Raw genomic sequence first — 26,975 nt, 5'->3', positions numbered from 1 at the left:
GAAGTTCAAAGTGCCATACATGGTTTTCCCTTCCCCCCTCATTTTATCCTCACAAAACCCCTGAGTCAAATTAGGGTGAGAGGCTGACTGGCTCAAGGTCACACAAGTTTCATGACAGTGGTAATTTGATCCCTGTTCTACCATCTCCTAGTCCAATACACTAACTGCACCATGCGGCAATAATTGCATATGTTTGTTACTATCCAGGTAAGAAAGTTAAAAGTGTAAAACACCCTAAATCATACTGGACAACTTTATTTGAATAAGGTCCTGCTTTTTCATATAGATAAAACCTATACTCATCAAGTATTTAATCAAGCCATCAAATTAAAGTACAGATGTTATAGATTTGCCTCAACTCTCCATATGTATACACTGGTTTCTACACTTTATTTCATAAAATTTATACACCACTCGATTGGAAAATTCACAAGCATACTTTAAAATACACAAGTTAAAATATTAAAGACAGATTAAAATCACCTCAGCTTTCTAAGCATCTGGTTAGGCTTGTCTAAACAAGAATGTTTTTAGCAGATGATGAAAAGAGTACCATGAAGACGCTTTCTTAATCTCAGTAGGCGGGGGTTCCAAAGTGCAGGTGCTGCCACACTAAACAATCAGATTCTTAAAAATGCAGAACAGTTATCACATAGCGCCTAGATAGCACCAATTCCACTGATCAAAGTGGTCAAATGGACACATGTGGACTTGCACAGTGCTTATTCCAGTATCCATTCAACTCTTAATGACTGTCTTGCCTATGGAAGGGCAATCCCCACCATAGTAAAAGCCAGTCACAACCTACAACTCTGATCTAAGCAGCTCAATGAGAGAACACATGAGCAGGATGCAGAAGGGCCCAAGTTCATCCCTTGACATTTAGTTGCCTAGAGCAGGGCTAGGAAAGCCCACAAGCAGCACCTCTCTAGATCTTCAAAAGTATGTACAGTGGACGCTCAGGTTGCAAACATGATCCGTGCAGGATGCACATCCGCAACCCGCAGCGGCACATCTGCGCATGCGCGGGTTGCAATTTGGCGCTTCTGCGCATCCGCCATAACTCAGAAGTAACCCGTTCCAGTACTTCTGGGTTTTGGCGGTCCGTAACCCGAAAAAACGCAACCTGAAGCGTCTGTAACCTGAGGTATGACTGTATTGCATTTAATACCTCCCTTCTGCCAAGGCTGTTTACAAGTTTAAAATACTAAAACAAATGAATGATATACAATGTAAAGATGGTCCTGTGGAGGGGACAGTCTGACTAGAGACGGCCCCAATGACTACCATAAATTGGCAGTATCATTAATATGGCACCTTGATGCGACATCTGTCACCATCTGAAGCTACAGAGCAAGAACGTCCTACAGAAGGCATAACAGCCTTGACTACCAAGTGCAGGTTCTCGTAACAACAACTGGGAGTCCTGTAGCTTTCCAAGCACCTGTTTGGAACAATTTATTATCCTGTTTATTTATTTACTTATGGATATTAGATAGATAAAGGCAAATAAAGTTGCACCTTCTTTTTCCAAGATAAGCTGCTCAGATGAGCTTCATCCTAAGGAGGTGGCCGCTTAAAAAAGAAATCCAAAGTCCTATCTGTGCTTTGCCTTGGCCTTTTGGCCCTAGAGGCTGTGGGTGTCTTCTGTTTACTTTTGCCCTTACTTGGAGGGCTGGTGGGAGGCAAAGATGGCCTGAAGGCGTCAGTTCCTGAGAAAGAATTCTGCAGCTCCACAGCAAAGTGGTAGTCCGAGTGTTCTGTGAACTCCCATACCAACACCTGTTGATTACATTTCTCGCACAGCATCGTGTCACCAGTACAGGGCTGAAGAGCCCAACTATCAGCCCCTACCTGGGAAATTCCAGCAGCAGGATGCACTTCCTTTTCCTTGCACAGATCAGGGAGCTCTGAAAAGACCTCAGGCACTTCTGTTTCTAAAGGGGTCTCCAGGAGCCCAGCTTTGGAGCTGGCCAGAGATTGTCCTACCAAGAGCTGTTCTTGCATGCAGTCTGGGTTGCTCCTGGTGATACTTTGTTCCGCAGGAACTTTTGGAATCTGGCTGTTAATGGGGGTGAGTCGTTTATCCTGACAGATACTGGACTCTGGTACTGATGGTAAGTTCATTTCATTGCTGACACCAGGAAGAGAGTTCCTGGCCATAGCCTGGGCCTGTTTCTTTTCCACTGCCCTCTGAAAAAGCATCTGAATAGGATTGGTTGTCTTCTTGAGGGTCTCCTTTTTGGGGCTTTCAATGGACTTGCCGTTTGGGCTGGATGCACTGGTGCAAGTGGCTTGGGTACCTTGGCTGTCAGTCGTCAGGAAGGAAGTAATGTTCGCGGAGGAAGCACGCGCTTCTGAAAACTTGCTCGCAGAAAGCTGAAGAAGTGTAATGGGAGGAGACCTGTAGGCGAGGGCACATTAGCAAACAATTCAAAGGGAGTAAACTCAAAAAATAAGGTTGCACAAATATTTTTAAGCAATTTGCTAAGCCTGGAAGAAGCTGGCCCAAGGATATGTGATGAGCAACCCTCATCTTAGCTCTAATCGGAATAAATGTTCTCATATCATAAATATTTGTCTTAACAGCGTGGCTGTCCAGCCCACTACTAGTTCATTTTCTGTTCTAGCACAGACTCGGCAATATGTACATTGGAAGAAGGGATAAAGCTAACATTTCCTCCTCTGCAGTAACAGTTGTATCCAAGGGGGGGAAGAGTTCTCACCATGCAGCCTGCTGGCCGCCTGCAGTATTGCAGTTCTGGATTAGCACAAAAGCATCTCTGCTGATTTTATGGGCGTCATAATTTGCTAAGGCACAGCAGCGGGATAAGCCGTTGGCATGTTTATAGCCCTGCATATGGATCCCAATAGTCAGCTGTTTAGCTACGCGGTTGTTCTGTTGGAAAAAAGATATATGTAAGAATCCTGACAAGAAATGCTTGAGATATCAATAACTTGGATTCTAGGAGGACATTCTTAAAAAGGGGGTAGTGGGTATCAGGCTGGATCAGGCATAGGCAAACTCGGGCCCTCCAGATGTTTGGGACTACATTTCCCACCATCCCTGACCACTGGTCCTGTTAGCTAGGGATGATGGGAATTGTGGTCCCAAACATCTGGACGGCCAGTCTGCCTATGCCTGGGCTGGATTAATCCAGATGTGTTCCAGCATGGAGCTTAACCCTACTGTCTTTCTCCATGATTCTCCATTGAAGCTAAAAATGTAGGAAGACTATAATGAACTCTAGTCTTTAACAAGAGCTCAGTGCTCATGAGCAGCTCACCTCAACCGTGACGACATCTGTAAGGTAAGCCCAATGCTAAAAAGGGATGTATCTGTCTTATTTTCAGGAAGTGATCTAAAGGCACACGCTATAGTCAGCTTAATAAAATGAGCTGGTCAAGGTCCAGTCGGTGCTTAGCGGAAAGATGGATATACCACCCAGAGGCTTCATATGCTAACTAAATAATGGCATGAGTGGAATGAAATCCACTTCTGCGATGGGACTTAGACCTCCTCTCTGCAACTCCATCCCTACTACAGAGGATGGGGGGGGGGACAACCCAGAACAGGTTGAGGGGACATACCCCTGATTCACTGATTACTTACTTCAGACCTCTAGCAAGCTACATCCAGACAAATGATATGTATGGTTACCAGCAGGCACACTTGCACTTCTCAGGCCAATTCACAGACATCAAGTACTCAATGAGATAATAGGACCTCTATCTTTCCCTACTTACTTGATCTCTGTCCTTGTTCAGTCTCTCCTCCAGCTCCAAGGCCAGCTGCAGAAGCCAATGCTGCACCTACATGCATAATTACTGTGTTTTTTATTATTGTCTTGGGACACTGCTCAGTTTACTACATATAGAAAACCAAAATATGCAAGGAACATCCACAGGACATTTTTATCAGATGGAAGGCTAAGAAGAACAACAAACACTTTCAGATCTCTAAACCAGGGGTCAGCAAACTTTTTCAGCAGGGGGCCAGTTCACTGTCCCTCAGACCTTGTGGGGGGCTGGACTATACTTTGGGGGGGTGAACGAATTCCTATGCCCCACAAATAACCCAGAGATGCATTTTAAATAAAAGGGCACATTCTACTCATGCAAAAACACGCTGATTCCTAGACCGTCCGCGGGCCGGATTTAGAAGGCGATTGGGCCAGATCCGGCCCCCAGGCCTTAGTTTGGCAACCCATGCTCTAAACAAACAAACAAACAATACTGGTGTTTTCAGTACTGTTTTCATTTCTGGTTATGTTTGTGTTTCTATATTGTAAAGCACCCTGTAATCTTGGGATGAAGGCAGTATAGAAATTTAATAAAATAATCATGAAATGATCGGAAATGTTGCCATGGAGCAGTTCAATTGCAGGGAAAGATGTGGTTACAACATGCTCAAAGGACAGGACACTGCACTAGATGCTAAAATGGAACAAGGATCTTTGCTAGCACTGCAGAGAGAGATCATGGTCCAAGGAATAATTCCTCCTCTGCTATATTAACTCATCGGCAGGTCACAGGAGACATTTGGCACTCCCCTCCCACTGATAAAATTCTTCAACAATTTACTGACCATTTCAGAGCAAAGTGATGCTGAAAGGTGATGACCAAATTAGGTTTGAGAAAGGGTGCAGCAATGTGTGCTGCCTTATCTTTTATTCCTGCTCTCAGGACAAACTTGGTTCGGCTCTCTGGACACTCTCTTACCTGCTTCTGAGTAACCAAAGCTGTTTTTCCGCGGAAATTCTTACTACACCCAATGGATTTGGGCAATTGTCTAGGTTTCACAGGCTCATGCTCCATCCCTCTGCACAAGTCATACAACCAGGAGCTGCAAAGCATATATGGAAACCAGAGTTAAATAAATAAGTGGTTCCAAGGTTGGAAATGTTACTTATTTACTTAGAGACATCCAATGTATCTGGCACCTGCACACAAATCAATGGAGATGAGGATCAAGTCCAAGAGTTAGATTCTAAAGAGAATACAGGCAAGGCAAATGGAGAGCTCCCTATCATAAGTGTCTCTGCCATTTAACATCTGAATAGATATTGGTATACAAACTGCATGGAGTGGCTATTAGTGATGCACCCTAATCTGCTATGACATTTTGCTGGGATGCACTGAATCAATAGCAAGGACCAAGCTGGATATTATGGGAAGAACATGGAAATATGATCCTGGTAGATCAGAATCAATTTTATGTCCAAAAGACAGTTGATGACATAATCCATTGCTACCATCTGTATCTTTCTTCTTTCTTTGGTGATTACTTGTAGCCGAGGACGACTGTCTTCCTTAAACACGGTTTTAGCAGTGAGTCCATGAGTGTAGAGGCCAATTCTGGATCCACACATCCTTCCACAGTGGGGACATAGGTTTCCGGGCGGGAATGGATCATGGTGAGGGTTTGCCAAGCATGCCTTCCTCTTAGTGTGTTTCTCCCTTTCGTCCCGAGTTCGAGCGTCTTCAAAACCCATGACACCTTTGGGAAAGGCTGTTCTCCATTTGGAACGCTCGCAGGCCAGTGTTTCCCAGTTGTTGGTATTTATACTACAGCCCTCTGTATAAAACCCCCCAAAAGGGTATATTGTTTTGATTTCATAATAACCTTATTGGGTTAATGGAGTCTGATAAACTCTCTTGTCCCACTTGGATAAATATGTAATTACATGACAATCTCATCTGCTGTAGAAGCGAATATGTTAAACTACAGCTTACTGGTATGGGTGACCATGAATAGAACATTTGGACAGTGAAAACAACATTCTGTATTACATATCTATCACTTGAGGTTGACACTCCATATGCATCTGATGAAACAGACTATCCTTTGAAAGCTTGTGTCATAATAAATCTGTCAATCTTTAAAGCGACCCAATAGTTTTTTGCTGCAGCTAACACAGATACCACTATAGAATTTGCACAGTATATGCATAATATTTGCTTCCCTTTTGTTATTTTCTCATATTAAGTGTTACTTCAGTGCAATGACTGAAGTGAGCTTTTTTAAAATGCACATGCTGCAATCTTCCCTGAATCTTGTAGATGTTTCATCTGGCTTTAAGCAAATGCACTGCCTCTTAATGTGTTTGTGTCAAGTTCTCAGTAGAAATGAGACTTTGGAAACTCAAGACAGACTCTGTCTTGAGCAGAATCCTCAGCAGCATAAGCAAACATGAATGGAACCTGAATCTGTAGCAGAGGCCAGAACTTTAGTGAGCAACTTACCCAGTCTTCTCTCCAAAGTGGGTCTGAAGCTGTGATTCGCTGAACTGGATCAGCTCTCCTACATACTCCACTCCCAGAAGTTCAGTGATAGAGGCCCCAAGCTTCCCTCCAAGGTTGCGGCTATGGGAGAAAAGGAAAGCTGTCATGTGTAAAAAGGCAGAAGTCTTCAGACACAGGTTCTTGTGTACCAGCTAGCAGAAGGCAGATAGATAAGCAGGACAAAGAGAAAAAGCAATGCAAAACTTGGCTTTTTGAGACAAGCATGGAAAACATCCCAACGGAGCAAGAAATTAACAAGTAGCCTCTTCCTTACCTACACTAGTATGTGCAGGAGAAGAAATCAACTGGGAAGATAATAAAACAGCACCAGATATTTATTAGAATCATTTACATTTGCAACCAGGCCTGAAAAATCCCAGTCCACTCCATAATAATAAACTGGCATATAAAAATATTGATAGTTTATCAATTTTTGCACGAAGGAAGGATGGCTGAAAAATAATTATGGCTCCCCAAATTTCGGTACTTGCACAAGGAATTTTTTTCTCTAGCATCCATTCTTATTATTATCTCTTGAGTGCCATTGGTCAGATGCTTACAATATACCCAGAATACCCCTAAACAATAATGTGCAGAAGAAAAATGGTAGTTCCGAGATTCATGAGTGCAATCTCACATGGGGCTTCTAGAAGCAGACCATCAGTTTTACATACATGTTGCTGATGGGCATCTTGCTAAAGAGCTGAGGGACGGAACCCTGTGACACCAGAGTCTGACGATTAGGCTTGTTGAGACCACAGGCCAGCTTTGCTAATACCTAGAATAAAGAAAGTATCCAATTTAGGAAGCTTGGATTTCCAAGTCAGGTTTCCAACACACACCTGGTCTATCAGAGTTTATTTTTGTCATCTTAGAGAAAAGGCTGAATTTAATACACAAATACTGCAAGTAATGAGCTGTCAATTTATGTTTTCAAATGTTACCATGGATTGTTTTCTTTTCCAAATCACACCCAGTGTTTTTAGAAAGGAATTCAAAATTAAATGAGACTAGACATTGCATTTGTGGCCCTAGAGGGATAGAAAATCTCTCATACTGTCAGATTTTGATTCTTATAGTCAAAGAATAATTACGTCCTGCTGAATTTCTTAAACCGAAAGTTTGGTGACAGGGAGAAGAGAATCTCTACTCAAAAAACTTTTACTGCTTCAGAGCTTATTCTCTGGGCTAATCTTGTCTCCTCAAAGGAAACCTCATACAATGATACCCTCTTTTTATTTGGGTATATGACTTTTGTCTACAGCCTGTGGCTGAAAGATCTAACAACAATTTGTTTATTCCTAATATTTTGAATACAGAATATACTAATCAAATAAATAGTACTACCTCTAAGGTCTCCTACATACACTGAATTCTAGCATTTTGCAGAATAACTGTGTGGAAGAGGAAATCTACATTTCTCATTCTCAGGTGCTAGGTATCCTGGTCTCCAACTGTAGCATCAATAGAGTTATCACCTAGGGCAGGAAGGGCTAACTCCATGTTTTTTGTTATTAGAACTTGCATCATCTCTCCCTCTCTCTTCTCTAAAAGTGCCATTAGTTTTAGAGCAAGAAACACATTACGATGTTGTGCCTGCATGCTGTAACAAGCAGCTTCCAAATCAGAATACTTCATTCCAGCTTGATGCCATCTGTATAAGAAGGTTCAGAGGCAATTGCCATTAGTAACTGACTAGGTCCACACAAATGTGATCTAATCAGTTGAAACCTATTGAATAACTCAATTAGCTAGCCACACATCTATGTCTAGGAAGCTTACAAGAGGCTTAACCTGGAGATGTATTCCTGTAAATCCTGCTCTACGTTAAGATGCCAAATTCTTCAGTCCATCACATCATCCAATCTCACATTCTGGAGCTGTTCATAAAAATACATTTTACCAAAACCAGATTGTGGATGGTATTTACTACAATTATTGGGTCTAATCCTATCCTGAGTCCTCCATTACTGTTTTCTGTGCCAGGTCACAATAATAATCTGTTCAGAACAGATTCCACTGAATACATAGAGCAGCCAAGAGGTACACCGCTTTAGTAGTGCTGAGTTCAAAACCACAAACATGCTGGTCTTACACACACCTTGTTGTGAGAAATGCCAGCGGAACACCTAAATCCAGTGACAGATTCCACAGCTGCCCTCATTTCTTCCATAATGACAGCTCCCACTGTCAGCTGCAGCTCTGGACTGCTGGGATCTCCAAAAGGCAATGACTCGAGCCACTGTCGCAAACCACGCTCCCGCAGTTCTTCTAAAAGGGAACACAATGCAACCTATCTCCAATCTTGATAGAATAATTATTGTCATGGCAGAGTGACAGGTCAGGAAAGCTACAAAAAGCACATAGTGCTGTAAAGCACCTAGAAAAGAAGAAATCAAAAGAAATCAGAAAGCCCTTTATAAGGCCATCCTTGGTCAAATAAGCCCACTCTTAGAAAGCAAAAGGAAGGAAGGAAGGAAGGAAGATCCTGCAGGGCAAGCAAATAAACAGAAAGCAGGAGAGGGAAAATGGTTTTGCATTTTTGTAAAGATGTTCGCAGCCGAAGAAGTGCCACCCTTTAGGCAAGTCTCAAAGATTAGATTAATCAAAGTAGAAATGCAACACACAACCTAGCATACAGCTCACCCAACAAGGAAGTCTCATACCATTTGGCCTTCAAAGATGTTCTAACACTAGTAGCAAAGTAGCTGAAAATGTGCAATTAACTTAAGTGCTTAAAATAAATTTCCAAATTTGGAACTGATCTGAAGACAATAGCCACATGGGAAATAGCCACGCAGACTTGAGCAATAAGCTCTCTCAAAGTACATCAGTCTTGGCAATTCCTACTGCTTTTACTCTTAACTATTCCCCAGATCTCTCCACTGCAGTACTGGCCTTTCAGCAGCAAACTAATCACCTTCCTTTGTTCCTGCTGTCTGATTTGCAGGTTAGAAAGCAGACATGTCTTTCTTTTTAGGGAACATTTTGCTGAGGTCAAATTAATCTGGTCTCACAAGCTGAACAAGTAGCACGCTAAATATTAGAAAGCGACAAAATAGAGAAAAGATGCTTGTATTATAAGCTGCAGCTCAAGAAGAAAATGCTATGGTACCATATCCATTACCTCTGAAGGGCACACTTCCAATTTCTTACCATCCCCTCAAACCTTTAGTACCCTCACATAAGCACTGAAGCAAAGACAAAATGAAAAATATACGCTAAACCTGGGAGTCGTGGATTGGCTCCACACCATCACCATGCTCTTCTGTAGACACACAAGTTTGAAAAGGAAAATACCTCTATATAGAACTATAATCTAAGCAGGATTAAGAGCAAGGGAAATTGAAGTAAAAGAGTGGAACACTATGTCTGAAGCCATGCAATACCTTTGTTGCCTGTATTCTCTTCTGCTGTGAGGCTTTCTGGCCATCCTTGGATGTAGGTAGTTGCCAACAGCTCTGCTTCAATAGCCTGCCCTTTCATCTTCTGAAGCCTTTCCTGCACAGCGCTAGTTAAATCCATGTAGGCTTCATCAATGCTGGCACGTTCAATCACAGCAAAGCGTGACATCACTTCCATCACCTCCACGCTGGCTTCTCGGTACCTACGTAGGAAGGAGACCCAACAATGCTCTAATATTCCCATTCCATCTTAACTGATAATTCAAGTTAGGTCCAGTCGTGACCAACTCTGGGGTTGAAGCGCTCATCTTGCTTTATTGGCCGAGCGAGCCGGTGTACAGCTTCTGGGTCATGTGGCCAGCATGACTAAGCCTCTTCTGGTGAACCAGAGCAGCGCACGGAAACGCCATTTACCTTCCCGTCAGAGCTGTACCTATTTATCTACTTGCACTTTGGCGTGCTCTCGAACTGCTAGGTTGGCAGGAGCAGGGACCGAGCAACGGGAGCTTACCCCATCACGGGGATTCGAACCACCGACCTTCTGATAGGCAAGTCCTAGGCTGTGTGGTTTAACCCACAGCGCCACCCGTGTCCCTTAACTGATAATTAGGGTAACTAATTAGCAATACGACATCAACAGTGGTATACCAGAAAGTAGAAGTTGTTGTCCCCCCCACCCTGCATGCTGCTAACAGAGCTACCTTACCTATTACAGATAAGCTCTGGCTGAAAAAGTATTGAGCTCAGTTCACTATACTCCGAAGAAAGCCTGGACTGTTCAATTTGCAAAGAACGGTAAAAATAATTTTTAGAGAGACTGCTGCCTGAAGACCCAGAATAAACAAACTGTATCCACATTGGAAAAAACAGCAAAAGGGGATTCCAAAAACTTTCCCAAAAGCAAACCTTAGCCCCAAAGCAGAAAACTCATCAAAAGCATGGCTGATCTGTAACCATCCTGAACCCTGGGCTGAACAAAGACATTGGATTCTTATCTCACTATACATAACTAAACCATTTCTCACCTTCCCACCCCTTGCCTTTTCCTGTAAGACCTATTACAGTCGTTAAGAGTCGTCAAGAGGCTCTCTCAGCTATCTGCCTATCTCCCATTCCCACCACCCTTCTGAGTAACACCCCTCCCCACCTTCTCACTATATAGAAGGATCTGGCAACTTCTGTTTCAGTGTATCTGAAGAAGTGTGCATGCACACGAAAGCTCATACCAAGAACTAACTTAGTTGGTCTTTAAGGTGCTACTGGAAGGAATTTTTTTATTCATCCTGAACCCTATTTTGTTTCAGAGTACTTCAGAATCACATGGACAACAATAGCTGCAAGTAATAATCAATCCAGGGCTTACTTGGTGAGATCTGCTTTACCATGGGCCTCTGGTACTCGCGCTAACAGGAGATCTGGACATAGTTTCTTTGCATCAGCAGCAAACATGTTTCTGGTAACTCCAAAAGCACGAGCTTCGTAGCTCACTGCAATGATTCTGAGTTGGGTGAGGGAGAAATGATGAGCTATTAAGTTATGGGTTTAAGACAATGAAAGGCACACACAAACCCAGTCACTTTTTTGGTTCAGTTTAGCATTAGATAATGAGTCTTTAACAAATTAACATGTTAAAAAAACCCCACCTACAAATTAGCTTAAAAGAAAGGAGTTTTCCTTCCACATTATAATATTTTAGCTATCTTAAGAAGGAGGTACATTATGCTGCATTTAGCTTTCCCACCCTGAGAGGTGGAAACCGAAGTCCATTTTAGACTGGGAGTGTACAGGAACGCATCCTATCATTTTGGGGGGAACGGGTAGAGGAAAAAAAAGGAACATGGGTCACAGGAAGGAGCATTATGAAGCAGTTGGGGTGGGGAGGCAACTCAGGAAGCCGCCCTATACAATATCGATCCCACATCGATCGATCAGCAACGATTGTGGCAGCGGCAGCAGCAACTCGGCAGGATTTCTGGATTTGTCAGCCCTCCCTGGGGGTGCGGGCGATTAAAGCCTTTTGCTCTGACCACTGAGCCGCACGGCCCCTTTCCCCCAGCTCCTCCGCGTCAAGATCCTCCTCCTCCCACCTCATTCCGCCGACACGAGCAGAGCAGCAAAGCTAGCAGGGCCAAGCAGCAGCAGCAGCTCCGTACCCGCCGCCTTTCCACGTCTTGTACTGCACCACGGCGCACGGCTTCCCGCGCAGGCTGGGCTCCAGGCGCTGCTCCACCTGCATGTAGAAGCAGTCCATGTCCGCCAAAGCCACCACCCGCTCCCGCCCGCGAGACATGGCGGGCCACGCGGGGCCGCCACGGCCAGGAGGCGGAGAACGGAGCCGGGTTCGGCTTGAGGGCCGCAGGTGGGGTGCGCGGAGGCTGAACAAGCCCGGGCAACAGCTCAGCTGCTTCAGCCGCTAAAACTCCCGCCTTCACGCCTAAAGGAATACAACTCCCAGCATGCCTTTAAATACCTCCGCGCCTCGAACGCAGTTGGTTATACCGCAATGCATATTGGGAAATGTAGTCTTCGGGGGGGGGAAAGAAGGCCACGGGATAGCTAGACCGAGAACGGATTTCCCTCCGCCCCGTAGTGGAAGGGCATCGATTACGTCATTCTTTCAGGGACACGGTGACGCGACTCTCCTTCACCAGACTAGCGGGATGATAGATGTAGAAATATTAGATTGGCAATTCCTTGAGCTGCTCAGTGGACTTTCTGGATTCCACCCCCGGTCGTGTGATCACTTTCGGAGAGAGATAAAAGTGACAGCTGCTCGTTCAGGGACATTGGAAGCTGACAGTAACCCCAATTTAAAATAAAATAAAAAAGCACGCATGCATTACTTTACAATTCTATCACTACACGTCAGAATCGGGTAATGCCGCTTATTCTTTTTCCAATTGATGCATAGATTTACTGCGGACATACACAAAAAGCAAACTCACGGGGCTCATTAGACTTCTCTTTTCTTCCTAGGGACGAAAGTAACTCTTTCAGCTAGTTTTCTAGCTGAAAGAGTTACTTTCTAAGGAAAGAGTTACTTTCGTCCCTACGAAGAAAAGAAAACTAGAAAACTAGCTGAAATCTATTATGTTAGCTGAACGGGGTTGGCAAAGTATTCCCCCCTCCAGTAAAAAGTAGAGGCAGAGAGGGGTGTTATTTTTAGTTCAAGTCTTACTTTATGAGAAAGATGCGTGGGCTAAAAGTTAAAAAAAAAAAGATTACAAAAGAGATCCTGAAGCAACCCGAAAGTTCCACGTCAAACAACGAAGCCTCTCTAAACTTTCTATCTCTACATGACGACCGTAGAGCTACTATCGCATTCACTGTCGGCGTTTAAGAAGCGTGTGCGAAAAAAGGTCGCCGGGGTCGCCTGCGCCTGCGCACTGCGCCACTTTGGCCGTCGCACCCGGCGCAGCGTTGCTCCCCTTACTCTCCCCGAGCCCGGTTGCCCGGGGCAACAGCGGCTTTCCTCTCCCCCCGCTCCCCCCCTGCCCCCAACCCAGCCCCGCAGCGCCATGTCGTGGGACCCGGTGAGCACCCTCTGCGAGCAGCTCGTGAAGGCGGTGACGGTGATGATGGACCCGGCCTCCACGCAGCGGTACCGCCTGGAGGCCCTCAAGGTACCGTCGCGCCTCCGCCTCCCGAAGAGCCCCCTGAGGCCGGGCGCGGGGTTGTTTTTGGGGTGGGGGGCTGCCTGAGGGGAGCCGGGATGGGTGGCAGGCAGACACATGGCCGGCGCCAGCGTGCGCCCCTCGCACCGCTGCTCCTTCGGATGCAGGTCGTGCCTCGTTGGCTTTCCGTATGCAAAGCAGAAACTGCGGCGGTTTCTGCCCCCCGAGGCCTCTCCGCTTTCGAAAGGGGTTGCCCCGCCGTGGGGAGCCTCGGCCTCTCTTCTCCAAAGTGTGGTGTCGCTCCACGGCCATGCTGCCCCCTCACCCGCCCTGGGGCCCACGTGGCCGGGTGTCTCCATTGCAGGGGGCTGAGCATCCCATGGCCGGCTTCCTACAGCCTGGGAGTGTGGCAATGTGTGAGTGTGCCCGCTGGGTGCGATCTCGATAGTGCAAGGCAGATTTTGTTGTTTAGTCGTGTCCGACTCTTCGTGACCCCATGGACCAGAGCACGCCAGGCACTCCTGTCTTCCATTGCCTCCTGCAGCTTGGTCAAACTCATGTTTGTAGCTTCAAGAACACTGTCCAACCATCTCGTCCTCTGCCGTCCCCTTCTCCTTATGCCATCAATCTTTCCCAACACCAGGGTCTTTTCCAGAGAGTCTTCTCTTCTCATGAGGTGGCCAAAGTATTGGAGCCTCAGCTTCACGATCTGTCCTTCCAGTGAGCACTCAGGGCTGATTTCCTTAAGAATGGATAGGTTTGATCTTCTTGCAGTCCGTGGGACTCTCAAGAGTCTCCTCCAGCACCATAATTCAAAAGCATCAACTCTTCGGAGATCAGCCTTCTTTATGGTCCAGCTTTCACTTCCATACATCACTACTGGGAAAACCATAGCTTTAACTATACGGACCTTTGTTGGCAAGGTGATGTCTCTGCTTTTTAAGATGCTGTCTAGGTTTGTCATTGCTTTTCTCCCAAGAAGCAGGCAGATATAAAAGGGGAAAGAATGCTTTGGGGGGGGCAGGGATTGTTATATTGGGATTGCCACCTTCCTCCTCCTTTCTCTCACTCCCTCCCCCACCCAAGAGTCCTAACTGCGCTGACAAATTAAAAATCAACAGATGCAGGTCATGTAAAGCCACACCAGTTTTTTGTTTTGTTTCTGTATTGCATTTATATCCCATTGCAAAATGCACAAAAAAGTATGCGTTTCCTACAAAAGACACAAAACATTTGGTTCCTGAGTATGCCAAATCTATCCAGTAGTAGAAGTGCTGGGGAAGGCAGCTCCAAGAAGTTCAAGGTGGTGTACATAGTTTACCTCTTCCCCATTTTGTCCTGATGACAACCCTGTGAGGTAGGTTAGCCTGAGAGGTAGTGACTGGGCCAAGATCACCCAGTTAGCTTCGTGGCAGAGTGGGGACCCACTAGGTCCAACCACTGCACCTCCCTGGTATTTCTACTTGAATAGGTTCTCTCTGTTTTGCGCACAGAAGAGCCCTCCCAGAATTAAAGGAGATGACACAACCATGGATGAAGCAGAATAACATTGGTTGCATTTCCATTTTCATTCAAGGTGATACTGGGATAGCCCCAGAGAAGCAGAATTTCTGCAAAGAGTGTTAAACCAGGAGGGGAAAGATGTTGGTGGCATAATGGTTGTGGAATGATGAGCTAAGACAGGAGTAGGAAAACAGAATAAAAGAGGCATAAACAGCAGTGAGAGAAACTAGAGAGATAAGAGACTTACCGTATATGAGGGAATAGCAGAGAGCCTTTAGTGTAATCTCTAGCAACTTGAGGTTGATGCAGAAAGCAACGAATTAATGTACAGTGGTGCCTCGCAAGACGAAATTAATTCGTTCCGCAAGTCTCTTCGTCTTGCGGTTTTTTCGTCTTGCGATGCACGGTTTCCCATAGGAATGCATTGAAAATCAATTAATGCGTTCCTAGGGAAACCGCCTTCGGACCAGGTCCGGGGACAGTCTGCCCCCGGACCTCTTCTGAAGGCTGGGGGGGGACAAGGGCTTTTCTTCCCACCCCCAGCATTTTAAAAAACCCTGGGACAGCGGAGGACTTCTCCGCTGTCCGGGGCGATCTTAAAATGCTGGCGGGTGTCCCCGCCCCCCCGCCCCACTTCGGAACAGCTTTCGAAGTGGGGCAGCGGGACACGGGGAGATTTTAAAATGCTGGGGTTCGGCAGCGCTTCGCTCCCGACCCCCAGCATTTTAAAACCTCCCCGGGACACGGGGAGATTTTAAAATGCTGGGGGTCGGCAGCGCTTCGCTCCTGACCCCCAGCATTTTAAAATCTCCCCGGGACAGGGGGAGATTTTAAAATGCTGGGGGTCGGCAGCTAACGCTTCGCTCCCGACCCCCAGCATTTTAAAATCTCCCCGGGACAGAGACTTCTCTGCTGTCCCTTGGAGATTTTAAAATGCTGGTGGTCGGCAGCGAACGCTTCGCTCCCGCCCGCCAGCATTTTAAGATCGCCCGGGGCAGGCGGGGGGGGGGAGGCAGGACACGGGGAGATTTTAAAATGCTGGGGGTCGGCAGCGCTTCGCTCCCGACCCCCAGCATTTTAAAACCTCCCCGGGACAGGGGGAGATTTTAAAATGCTGGGGGTCGGCAGCTAACGCTTCGCTCCCGACCCCCAGCATTTTAAAATCTCCCCGGGACAGAGACTTCTCTGCTGTCCCTTGGAGATTTTAAAATGCTGGGGGTCGGCAGCGAACGCTTCGCTCCCGCCCGCCAGCATTTTAAGATCGCCCGGGGCAGGCGGGGGGGAAGGCAGGCGGGGGGGAGCAAAGACTTTTGCCCCCCGCCGGCCTTCAGAAGAGGTCCTCTTCTGAAGGCCGGCTGTGGGCGAAAGTCTTTGCTCCCAACCGCCAGCATTTCCCTATGGGCTTTCGTCTTGCGATGCAAGCTCATAGGGAAATTCGTCTTGCGAAGCGCCTCCAAAACAGAAAACCCTTTCGTCTTGCGGGTTTTCCGTCTTGCGAGGCATTCGTCTTGCGGGGTACCACTGTATATAGACAATTGAGGAGAAGTGCTCTAACTTGGTGAAGGGAGAATGGTTTTGGTTACAATCTTTGCGAATTGACACAATAAATGAAATTACCAGAGAGAAGACAGGCAAAATAAAGCTGAAGTGGGCGTGATACAATTGATGTGTGCACAGTTGTCTATGTAGCACAGAACTTATCAGTTCTTACATGGAACCCCCCCCCCCCACAAGTATGGGGGAAGGAGGAGTCCACTGAGATTTGTGTGTGTGTGTTTCACATATTAAAATAGAAGGTGAAAAAAGGAGTAGGAAGAACAGCAGTTTTACTGGTTATAAACCTTCCTGTAGCACCTTAAAGACCAACTAAGTTAGTTCTTGGTATAAGCTTTCGTGTTTATGCACACTTCTTCAGATACACAGCTTTAAGGTGCTACAGGAAGGAATTTTTTTATTTTGACTATGGCAGACCAACACGGCTACCTATCTGTAACTGGTTATAAACCCTAAAGGTTGCATTCAAAACCATTATATGCTTCAGATTTTTGACAGTTGGTGCACATTTCAGTACCATATGCTTTGTTGCCTTAGCAAGCCCTTTATATTCTCAAAACAAGTGTGAGGGAATTTCCTTTCTAGGAACAGTTTATTTGAAAACCAATGCTGGCCTTCTCACACATCTTTCTCTGCATTATCTTGGAGGGCGGATATTTTTTGAGCCAGTGTGGTATAATGGGTAGGCTAGAGCTGTAGAGACCCAGGTTCAAACCTTCAGTTATGCATCTCTGCCTAACCTACTTCACAGGGTTATGGTAAGGATAAAAGGTTGGGGAAGAGCCATGTGGGATGCCTGAGTTCATTGGAGGAAAGGCAGGATATAAATGTAATAAATAATTAAATATGAACGTTCTTGTTTGCTTAAAAAAAAATTCTTGCTCTTTTTCAGTTCTGTGAAGAGTTTAAAGAAAAGAGCCCAGTATGTGTTCCCTGTGGACTGAAGTTGGCCGAGAAAACACAGACTGCTATTGTCAGACACTTTGGTCTTCAGATTCTGGAGCATGTGGTGAAGTAAGGAAGTGAATGCAAAGCAAGTGGTGTGGCATTGCAACTTTTGAGAGCTTTTTAGCAGAAAATCAGGCGTGCACCTGTCACCATAATTATCTCTGGTTGTTAATACTTCTACAGTATATATATAGCAAGGGAAACCCAGTGACAAGCTGAATAAGGAATTTATAATCAGTATTTTTTGTGTTAGTTCAGCAACGAGATCACTCCATTGTATGGAGATCCCACTTTTCTCTTTGCTGAGCTGTCTAGAGATTCCACTTCCTCCTCTTTGTTTCTAGCAAACTAACACCACCTTATCTCTCTCTCTCTCTCTGTGTGTGTGTGTGTGTAGTATTGACTCCTGCCTAGTTTCTTAGCTGTGCTAGGTAATGTTCATGACTGATTGTTTCCAGAGGGGACTGTGTTGATGACAGAGACTTTAAAAGAAGCCTTTCTGGATCAGATGAAAAGGCCACCTAGTCCAGAGTTCTGTTTCCAACATTGGCCAGCCAGATGATTGTTGAGAAGTCCACAAGCAGAGCTTGTAGCCCTTTCCCACTGTTGCCACCCAGCAACTGGTTTCCAGTACAGTCGTACCTTGGATCCTGAACGCCCTGGAACTCTGACGTTTTGGCTCCTGAACACCGCAAACCCGGAACTGGTTGTTCCGGTTTATGGACGTTCTTTTGGAATCCGAAAGTCTGACGGGGCTTCCATTGCTTCTGATTGGCTGCAGGAGCTTCCTGCAGCCAATCAGAAGCCGCGATTTGGTTTTCAAACGTTTTGGAAGTCAAACAGACTTCTGGAACGGACTTCTGTTCGACTTCCAAGGTACAACTGTACTGCTTTTTAGCCTTGTGGTCCTATTTAGCTGTTGTGGCTGCTAGCCGTTGAAAATCCTTTCCTCCATGAATTTGTCTAATTCCCTTGTAGAGCCATCTAAATTGGGGGACATCACCACATCTTGTTCTATAAGTGCATTGTCTGTGTGAAGAATTACCTTTTTGTGCCTAGTTTGAATCTGCTTCCAATCATTGCGTAGCCTCCGATCCAAGCGTTAAGGGAGAAAGAGAAAATACTTTCTCGATCCACTTCTGTCCGTGTTATGCATAGTTTTACAGACATCTACCATGCTGCTCCTCCCTATCCTTTTTCTCTAAACTTAGAGGCCCACACACTTCAGCTTTCACTGTGTGTTTTATTGGGCAGGTTCCAGTGGAGTAGTGTGAGACAATTTGAGAACCAAACTTCTCTCTTGCCCTAGCCATGTTAGCTATGCTCTCAGTGTATTGTAAAGATGATGTCTCTGTGTTTTATTTGGGCAGGTTCCGGTGGAACAATATGGGTCGGCTTGAGAAAGTCTTTTTGAAGAACAACGTTATGGAGCTCATATCCAATGTGAGTCAATCTGTTCATGAAGTTAAATTTCTGAGTTATTTCTTTTAGTAATAGAATGTACTTCAAGGAAGCGAGTTTGAGGTTCCGCTCCCTCTCCTTTCTTCATTTCAGATCACATGCAGTTTCCATTTTTGCTTGTTAATATCAATATTAATCTAGTGCCCCTTCCTCGCTTGTAAATTTTTTTTTATCTTATACTCCAGAGAGGGTTGCCAAATCATAAATATATAAAAGAAGCTTAGAATAAGCAAACTGTGGGCTTCCCTCTCCCCAGCTGACTCTCACGCCAAAGAAATCTTAATCTCAATTCAAACTTTTGATCTATGTAGCTGGTATATTCAGCAGTATGTTGTTGCAACCTTTTCCCATCACATGCCGGTACTTTAAAGCCAATTAAGGATCCAATTAAATGGAGAACCTCTGCTTCTTAATGGCGGCGTAGGAGGGTTTTTGCCAGGGAAAGTGCTTTTGCAATCAGCGCCTCCCCACCTCCCACATTCCGTGCTGGAGCAAGAGCTGGGTAGTGAAGCCCATTCCCCCCATCCCTGGGGGGAAGTTGCAAGGATGATTTACCTTCTCTCATCCTTCTTTTTCATTCACCGATAATCCCCCGCTGTCATGGGGGCTGTCTCCATTAAGGCACGTGGGACCACCTCAGTTCCATTCTATCCTTTGCAGTTGTGTCGCTGTATTTGACCTGTGAGAAAGAGAGAACCCATAAATCAGCTGTGGAAGGGGGTGCTCATGTTTGTGAGACCTTCAAGTGGGGAATGCAACTTAAGTTGTCCTCCTGGGACAATTCAGTCATATAGCCCTCAGTTCCACTAAGAAAAAGTTTATCTGACATTATAGAGCAGTGATTCCCTAAATTCCCTTTCCCCAATGTACCGCTTGACAGTTGCTGAGAGTTTTGACAGACCACTTGATGATTTTTCTGCCTTCTGTGACAATTGTAATGTGTTGTGCTAGATGCGGCATGATTTTTAATTGCATTTTAATTGCTTCTTTTATTTCTTATATATTGTTTTGTATTGTGTTAGAGTTTGAAATCCATAGCATTCAAATGGTAATGCAGTAAAATACTACGTAAGGAATAGAAGTACATGAAATACAATAAAAAATCAATATGTGTACTTCATGTGATGGATGTGCCATCTCCCATCTTCGACCACAAGTCCACAGAAATGTCACAAGCCACAATAATAAAGCTACAGACTACAGTTTGGGAACCTCTGTTTTGGAGGATAATTAATAACAAAACTCAAAGCTTACTGATCTGTCTCAGTACAGATTGTCCCTTTCTGATAGATCTATTTTTATTGAAGCAACCGTTACCTTGGCTCATGGAGGCTCCCAAGGTATGATAGGCTACGATGGGGTGCAAATTTCATGTGAAGTTTGTTTGGCCTGGAATGTGTCTATAGCAAGCTTTTGCTGCGGGGTAGGTATTGGATGCGGGTGGCGCTGTGGGTTAAAGCCTCAGCGCCTAGGATTTGCCGATCAAAAGGTCGGCGGTTCGAATCCCCGCGGCGGGGTGCACTCCCGTTGCTTGGTCCCAGCGCCTGCCAACCTAGCAGTTTCGGGTGCAAGTAGATAAATAGGGACCACTTACTAGCGGGAAGGTAAACGCGTTCCGTGTGCTGCGCTGGCTCGCCAGATGCAGCTTGTCACACTGGCCACGTGACCCGGAAGTGTCTGCGGACAGCGCTGGCTCCCGGCCTCTAGAGTGAGATGAGCGCACAACCCTAGAGTCTGTCAAGACTGGCCCATACGGGCAGGGGTACCTTTACCTTTACCTTTAGGTATAGGATTATCTAAAATTTCTGTCTTTTAACACTTTAATTTTTCATTTACAGGGTACTCAGAATATTTTAGAAGAAGAAAGTCACATTAAAGATGTTCTCTCTCGCATTGTAGTAGAGATGATCAAGCGTGAATGGCCCCAGCACTGGCCTGATTTGTTAAATGAGCTGGACACTCTCTCCAAACAGGGGGTATGAAATACATCTTACAATCGAATTGCTGCATCTTTTCTGGGCTTAACTTGTAGGATATAATTATATCAAAGTATACAGACGTAATGCATATGAGCACTCCTCCTGCATTTTCCAAATATGTTCTTCAAAGATCACACGGTTATTCCTGTATTCATTCTGTCTATTTGCGTTTTTTGTTTTGCTTGGGACTCTAGGAGACTCAGACAGAGTTAGTGATGTTCATACTTTTACGACTGGCAGAAGATGTGGTGACCTTCCAGACTCTGCCAGCCCAGCGACGCCGTGATATCCAGCAAACTCTCACCCAGAACATGGAGACTATCTTTAGCTTCCTACTCAACACCTTGCAGCAGAATGTAAACAAATACAGACGCATGGTAAGTCTCTTTTCTTTTGGCTTATGATGCAGTCCTAACCCCACTTACTTGGGAGCAGGCCCCATTGAATTCATTAGGACTTCTGAAACAACATGACTAGGATTGCATGGTTAGGATTGGAGATCCTCGTAGACTGATAGCAACCCTGCTGCTGCTTAAATGCTGCAGGGTGGAAGAGGTGATATGTAAACTCTAATCTTGGCTATTGCAATATACTTGATTTTGTGATCTACCCCTCAAAGTGAAACAAATGAACTTGAAATGTGGTAGTAGTTGGGCTGTTCAACTTGTTTCATTGAAGAAGAATATAGACGATAATAATGATGGGGTGGGAATTAGTAGTGAGAAGCCATGTACATGTCAGTAGCTCATTCATTCCTTATTCTCCTTTCCAGAAAATGGATGCAACACAGGAATCAAAAGTAAGTGGAGCCAGAACAAAGAGGCACATTTCCCCCCCTGCTGTTCATTGTGCTGAGCTAGCAGTCTATTGCTGAACTGTGGTTGTCCCATATAAGTTAGCAGTTACCTTTGATGGAGTAATTGTGAAGAATATGGAGAAACTGCTCATTTTATTTGTGGAGAGAGTAATGACAGAGGTAGAAGGAGAACCCATTCATCCTAAACCGATTTTTCCAAACTAACTTTCACAAGCATGCTGGGAAACTTTCGTAGAGCTGCGTCAACTTTATTTCTACTTAGTTCCTCTGTGTCCATAGGAGAAATAAGTTTCTCATAGTACTTAATGGCTTGCATCAGAACCAAAACTTAGTAAAAAACCCCAAAAAGCTGTTTATTTTCACCTTTCCATAGGATCTGCTGTCAGTGATGCCAAAGTATTATTGTTCTTTTGGGACTGTGTGAAGTAGATTGCAGAATCCAGTATTGACTGTTTATAACCTCTCAATTACTTTCTGTTCACAGGCACAAGCAAGTTGTCGAGTAGGGATAGCAGCACTCAATACTCTGGCCGGCTACATTGACTGGGTGGCTATGAGCCACATCACAGCAGATAACTGCAAGCTGCTAGAGATGCTATGTCTGCTCTTGAATGAGCCAGAACTTCAAGTGGGAGCAGCAGAGTGTCTCTTGATTGTGGTCAGCAGAAAAGTGAGTTTCTCTTTTCTGTCCCCTTCAATGTGTTGTTGTTATTTTGGTATGAATATATTTATGGATATAATCCAGGAATGAGTAGGGTAAGGCCACAAAGTTATATCTTGTCTACTGAGGATTTTGTCCTGTCCTGTTCTGCACTGCAACTACCATATTTTTTGCTCTATAAGACGCACCAGACCACAAGACGCACCTAGTTTTTGGAGGAGGAAAACAAGAAAAAAAATATTCTGAATCTCAGAAGCCAGAACAGCAAGAGGGATCGCTTCGCAGTGAAAGCAGCAATCCCTCTTGCTGTTCTGGCTTCTGTGATAGCTGCACAGCCTGCATTCGCTCCATAAGATGCACACACATTTCCCCTTACTTCTTAGGAGGGAAAAAGTGAGTCTTATAGAGCAAAAAAATGGTAATTATCCCTCTTTGATTTGAGGGACATGTTATTCAGGGAGAATGAATTCTGCAGTATGATAGCTGTTGTCTGCCCTTTGAGCACTGGATGAGTTACTGTTCCATTTCCTATCACACGTTAACCTATAGCAGCATTTGTGGTTTCTATTGGTCACATCTGTAAAGAAAGCTGACATGTAGTATAAGTGGTAACTAATGAACTGGCAGCTGCTGGTTGATGCTGAAGAGCTAATTTCGTATGTTGTGACAAAGATCTCCTTTGTTTTCTGCTCAGGGGAAACTGGATGATCGCAAGCCCTTGATGGTTTTGTTTGGGGATGTTGCCATGCACTACATCTTCTCTGCCGCCCAGTGAGTAATATCCGCTTCTGTGAGCGCATGATGACTTCCCAAGGGAAAGAAGCCGCTCTTAGTTTTGGCACAAAATAGATTGTGGAGCTCATAAATCTTAGCCAGTGGCTCAAGAGTTGGACGAAGGTACCAGGAGCACACCATAGAATGCCTCCTATTCCAGCCATGATCCACAAGTCCAGATTGATAGAGAGTGCCCCCAAACCCTCAGGTGGATTTTGGGTGTGCTGAGGAGGCTGCAGTGCAAATGAGAGGAAGGAGAAGTCCCATTTTACACAAGCAGAGCCCATTGCTTAAGCAGGGCATCACTTTTGGATATCGCCCACAGCAGTCACCACTTGAGATGTAGTCACATGTTGCCTTTGATCTCAAGGTGATTTTGTTAGAATGATGTGAGTTGGCATTTTCCACATCAGACTAGGCCACTGGATGCTAGGTGTTTCTTTCGCCATGCACAGGTACTGAAAATTGATGTGATAAAATTACTTTGTGACGATTTCCGCCCATTCCTTTTTGGTGTAGTAATGGCCACACCTTACCTCCTGAAGCAAGTTGTATTGTCAGAAAATCTGGTGCTATAAAACAGTTCAGTTAAGATAAGATAGTTCTTTGCTTCTAGTGTTCTCCTTCGTGTCCTATTGATAGACACAATAGAGTTGATACATGTGGTACTTAATCCAGTAAGTTTTCTTGTTAAAGTTTCATACTACTTAAGTTAAATCCATAAACTAATGTTTACAGTATTTCATAGTGATACATGACTTCTGCTTTATTTGTACTTTTCAGGACAGCAGATGGTGAAGGCCTAGTAGAGAAGCACTATGTTTTCTTAAAGAGACTTTGCCAAGTCTTGTGTTCTTTGGGTAGTCAGCTGTATGCATTGGTGGTGAGTTTTCCATCACAAAGCAGTTTTCCAAGACACTTATTCAGTGGCTGTTACATAATCTCATGCCCCAGGTTGAACTGCTCTATACAGTTCCCATCTCTTTCCAGTGCACTTCATAGCTGAGTGGAAATTTGAACCCTGTTCTCCCAGGTCCTAGTTTGACATGCCAACCACTACACGAGAGCTTTCCAAATTGTGTGTCGTGACACATTAGTGTGTTGGCTGCAGTGTGTAGCTGTGTCACATGAACACTTCCTGTGCTCCTCCCGGGGCTGGAAAGGGGTTAGTTTTATCATGGAATTCTACTCAGGATTGATCCAGAGCAGAACTCCAACATATAGTTAGCAGAGTAAAAACTTAAACACATTGCAGGATTCTCAAAAAATAGACCAGAGGCAATTGTATTTCATCCAGCAGAGCTTTACTGCTACTGAAGGTAAATAAGCATAATGGTCACAAATCAAATACATTGGGGATTGGCACTGTCCATAAGAAGTCCAGTTGCAGCAGATTTGACTTAAATGTATAATAACTTACAATAAGTCTAAACCTTAACACTATATACCGAACACCACACCAGAAGGAAAGAGAGACAAAAAGAGAGATCCAGGCTCCTTCTGGCCTTACTATTATAGTCATCATGACCTTGACAGAAAAGATAACAGAACCAGTTTAAGCCAGCTGTACTCAGCTTCTCTGAAGGAATAAGCAAAACATCACGAACCTTCTGCTTGTTTCTTTCACACAGAAAAGCTTTCAGGACCCTCTTGAATAAATTAGAATAAGAAAGATCTCTACACATCAGATGAACACTTTCTGTACTAAGAAATGCCAACTGACAAGTTTAACCTCCGGTTTAATAGTAAAACTGAATTACTGTGTTGCAAAATGATGTGTGTCACCAACATGAAAAGTTTGGAAAGCTCTGCACTATGCCATACTAGTTTTTCTGCAGCTGCCATGTGGCAGCTTGTCATCTGAATCCACCTTTGAAGTTTGCCTCCCCTCTCAACAGGGCTCTGATTCAGATGTGGAAACACCTGTCAACCTTGGAAAATACCTCGAGTCATTTCTAGCTTTCACAACCCACCCCAGCCAGGTAGGTAAAGGGGAAGGTTTTCGAACCTCTTGTGTATAAAAACAGCCATTTGTGCTCTGTGCCTGTGTATTGAAAATGTTTTAGGTGCCTTTCTCAATGGAAGAAAGGCTTTGTTGTCAGCAGCATGGTGCTTAACCTTAAACACTTCGTTCTCAGTTCTGATTTGGTCTGTTTATGTAACTCAGGATAGTAACTATTGCATACTTGTATCCTTCTCTGAAACTCTGTCAAGTGATGTGGCATGCTCTTTCCTGCCGTCCAGCATTCATGAAGATCCAGCTTGCAGTAGCAAACGGTGGTGTGTGTGTGTGTTGAACAAAGGTTTCAGTTGTTTTGGCATGTGTTTGTTGGAAGTAATTGCTGCTTGGTTTCAGCTGAGCTTGGGAGTATTTACCAGTGCCTAAGCTTGAGAGGATCAGTGTGGATCACTATTGTCATTTGAGCATTACAGTTGGAGATTACTAGCTTGATAGATTGATTCCTTGTTTTTCCCCTAGTTCCTACGCTCTTCCACCCAGATCACATGGGGAGCTCTTTTTCGGCACGAAGTCCTGTCACGTGATCCTCTGTTGTTGGCTATGATTCCAAAATACCTGCGAGCATGTATGACTAATCTTGTGAAGGTATGGTGCCATGAGAGTCTTTAATTCTACAGTGTTCTTAAGACCTTTGGTTTTCCAAGTGTGGAGCGGCAATCTTGAGGAATAGTTGGAAGGTTGCTGGTATGCCAGTGGAGGTCTCTCCCATTATCTCCCTTCATTGGGTATTTTGATTCAGCTAGAAGACAGAAGAATAACAATTTATCCCCCCTTTCGGATAGTGCAGATCATGTCCCAAAGGGACAACCTATTCCCCCCTCCATGCTTTTTTATTCTGAAATGACAGCCCCCTAGAAGTCTTGCTGCTTAAACTTATTCTAGATTAAAAACATAAGTAGATACCATAAGGCCACTTGCATAGTTATATCCTAGTTGAAATTTGTGTGGCTCAACAAGCTGAGTTCTTGAAAATGTTTTGCTGCAACACACATGAGAATTCTGCCAGTGGGAGAGTTCTGTGAAATTACTATTTTCCCACTCAATCTCTTGAATCTGACATCCCTTCTTTTTGCAGGTGGGGTTTCCTTCCAAGACAGACAGCCCCAGTTGTAAATATTCTCACTTCGACTTTGACAGTGATGAAGACTTTAATTGCTTCTTCAACTGTAAGTTACCTTTGTTCTAGTAAAACCCATCACTTTGGAGGATAACTTGGAAGTTTCCCCCTATGCTCTTCAGTTTGAATGGCATTAACAGAATCTCAGAATGGGCCATTTGAGAGCAGAAGGAGATGCTTCAGTGTGAAAGGTCCCCACATGCCTTCAATCTAAACAGTTTCATGAAAGTATATCAACAATTATTAGCCATGGTAGATAAGTGGGCCCTCTGGGTTCAGAAGCAACATGCCTCTGGATCCTAGTTGCTGGAGCACAATCTATTGCCTTCATGCCCTGATTGTATGCTTCCTTCAAGTGTCTGCATCCCAAATCTTCCTTCATCTGACTTAATGTTCAATTGTTGACGTGAGCAAGCAGAAGCAGCTGCCACCTGGACACTCCTTGTGGTGATTACTTCTGCCTTTTACATGACTATATCATTTGAGCTGTAGCAGTAGGCGCCCCTCTAATTTAAAAGCATTTTGAAACCAAGCCTTTCATGTGTAATTTCCTTGGCAGCTTTCCGTGCACAACAGGGAGAGGTGATAAGGATGGCATGTCGCTTGGACCCTCGAACTGGCTTCCAGATGGCTGGAGAATGGCTGAAATATCAGCTGTCCACTCCGGTTGATATTGGACCCGTGAACTGTAAGTTTCCTTAGTGGGAGGGGAAGTAGGCTTGGTCTCCAGCAGTGGTGGACATTTTGCTTTACCTTTTCCTCACCCAAACAATTCCTCATTATTTTTTCCAGCCTAGGCCTTCCAGCTGGAGGGCAAGGGGTTAGTACCTGATATTGG

General features: G+C 44.7%; 2 protein-coding genes across 5 annotated transcripts in view; one reads left to right on the top strand and one right to left on the bottom strand.

Moving 5' to 3' along the window:
• Positions 1-239: 239 nt before the first annotated feature.
• On the bottom strand, positions 240-12,481 carry POLH (DNA polymerase eta). Of its 3 annotated transcripts, none has more exons than XM_081187274.1 (10): positions 12,160-12,481; positions 11,053-11,187; positions 9,675-9,892; positions 8,387-8,556; positions 6,960-7,063; positions 6,247-6,366; positions 4,723-4,846; positions 3,748-3,813; positions 2,727-2,899; positions 240-2,404 (listed from the first exon to the last, which is right to left on the bottom strand). In XM_081187274.1, exons 2-10 carry the CDS (start codon positions 11,136-11,138, stop codon positions 1,561-1,563), a joined length of 1,905 nt encoding a protein of 634 aa, XP_081043400.1. In that variant the 5' UTR covers positions 11,139-11,187; positions 12,160-12,481; the 3' UTR covers positions 240-1,560. The 3 variants fall into 3 exon arrangements, with proteins under 3 accessions (XP_081043400.1, XP_081043398.1, XP_081043399.1); XM_081187272.1 differs by lacking the exon at positions 12,160-12,481 and adding an exon at positions 11,843-12,118; XM_081187273.1 differs by lacking the exon at positions 12,160-12,481 and adding an exon at positions 11,777-11,908.
• Positions 12,482-13,046: 565 nt separating this feature from the next.
• XPO5 (exportin 5) overlaps positions 13,047-26,975 on the top strand; it is a 36,812-nt gene continuing 22,883 nt past the window's right edge. Inside the window, exons 1-13 of one of the 2 annotated variants that reach the window (XM_081187263.1) lie at positions 13,047-13,312; positions 17,253-17,374; positions 18,679-18,751; positions 20,608-20,745; positions 20,943-21,125; positions 21,521-21,547; positions 22,050-22,235; positions 22,921-22,997; positions 23,784-23,883; positions 24,899-24,982; positions 25,480-25,605; positions 26,096-26,186; positions 26,697-26,825. In XM_081187263.1, the coding sequence (XP_081043389.1) occupies positions 13,208-13,312; positions 17,253-17,374; positions 18,679-18,751; positions 20,608-20,745; positions 20,943-21,125; positions 21,521-21,547; positions 22,050-22,235; positions 22,921-22,997; positions 23,784-23,883; positions 24,899-24,982; positions 25,480-25,605; positions 26,096-26,186; positions 26,697-26,825 (1,441 nt within the window). In that variant the 5' untranslated portion in view covers positions 13,047-13,207. The remainder of the gene's footprint in view (positions 13,313-17,252; positions 17,375-18,678; positions 18,752-20,607; positions 20,746-20,942; positions 21,126-21,520; positions 21,548-22,049; positions 22,236-22,920; positions 22,998-23,783; positions 23,884-24,898; positions 24,983-25,479; positions 25,606-26,095; positions 26,187-26,696; positions 26,826-26,975) is intronic. The other variant, XM_081187262.1, reaches the window with a different exon arrangement.

Source organism: Podarcis bocagei (assembly GCF_964188305.1).
Source record: "Podarcis bocagei genome assembly, chromosome: 3".
In the NCBI taxonomy this organism is placed as follows: domain Eukaryota; kingdom Metazoa; phylum Chordata; class Lepidosauria; order Squamata; family Lacertidae; genus Podarcis; species Podarcis bocagei.
Note: the sequence above shows the minus strand (reverse complement) of the source record. Positions and strands in the feature narration are given on the sequence as shown.

Coding starts and splice junctions, on each gene's coding strand:
- POLH (XM_081187272.1), bottom strand. CDS start 11,979: ATGTCTCGCGGGCGGGAGCGGGTGGTGGCTTTGGCGGACATGGACTGC. Junction 11,188..11,842: donor AAGACGTGGAAAGGCGGCGG/GTACGGAGCTGC, acceptor CACCCAACTCAG/AATCATTGCAGTGAGCTACG. Junction 8,557..9,674: donor AGAGAATACAGGCAACAAAG/GTATTGCATGGC, acceptor GTTCCCTTTTAG/AAGAACTGCGGGAGCGTGGT.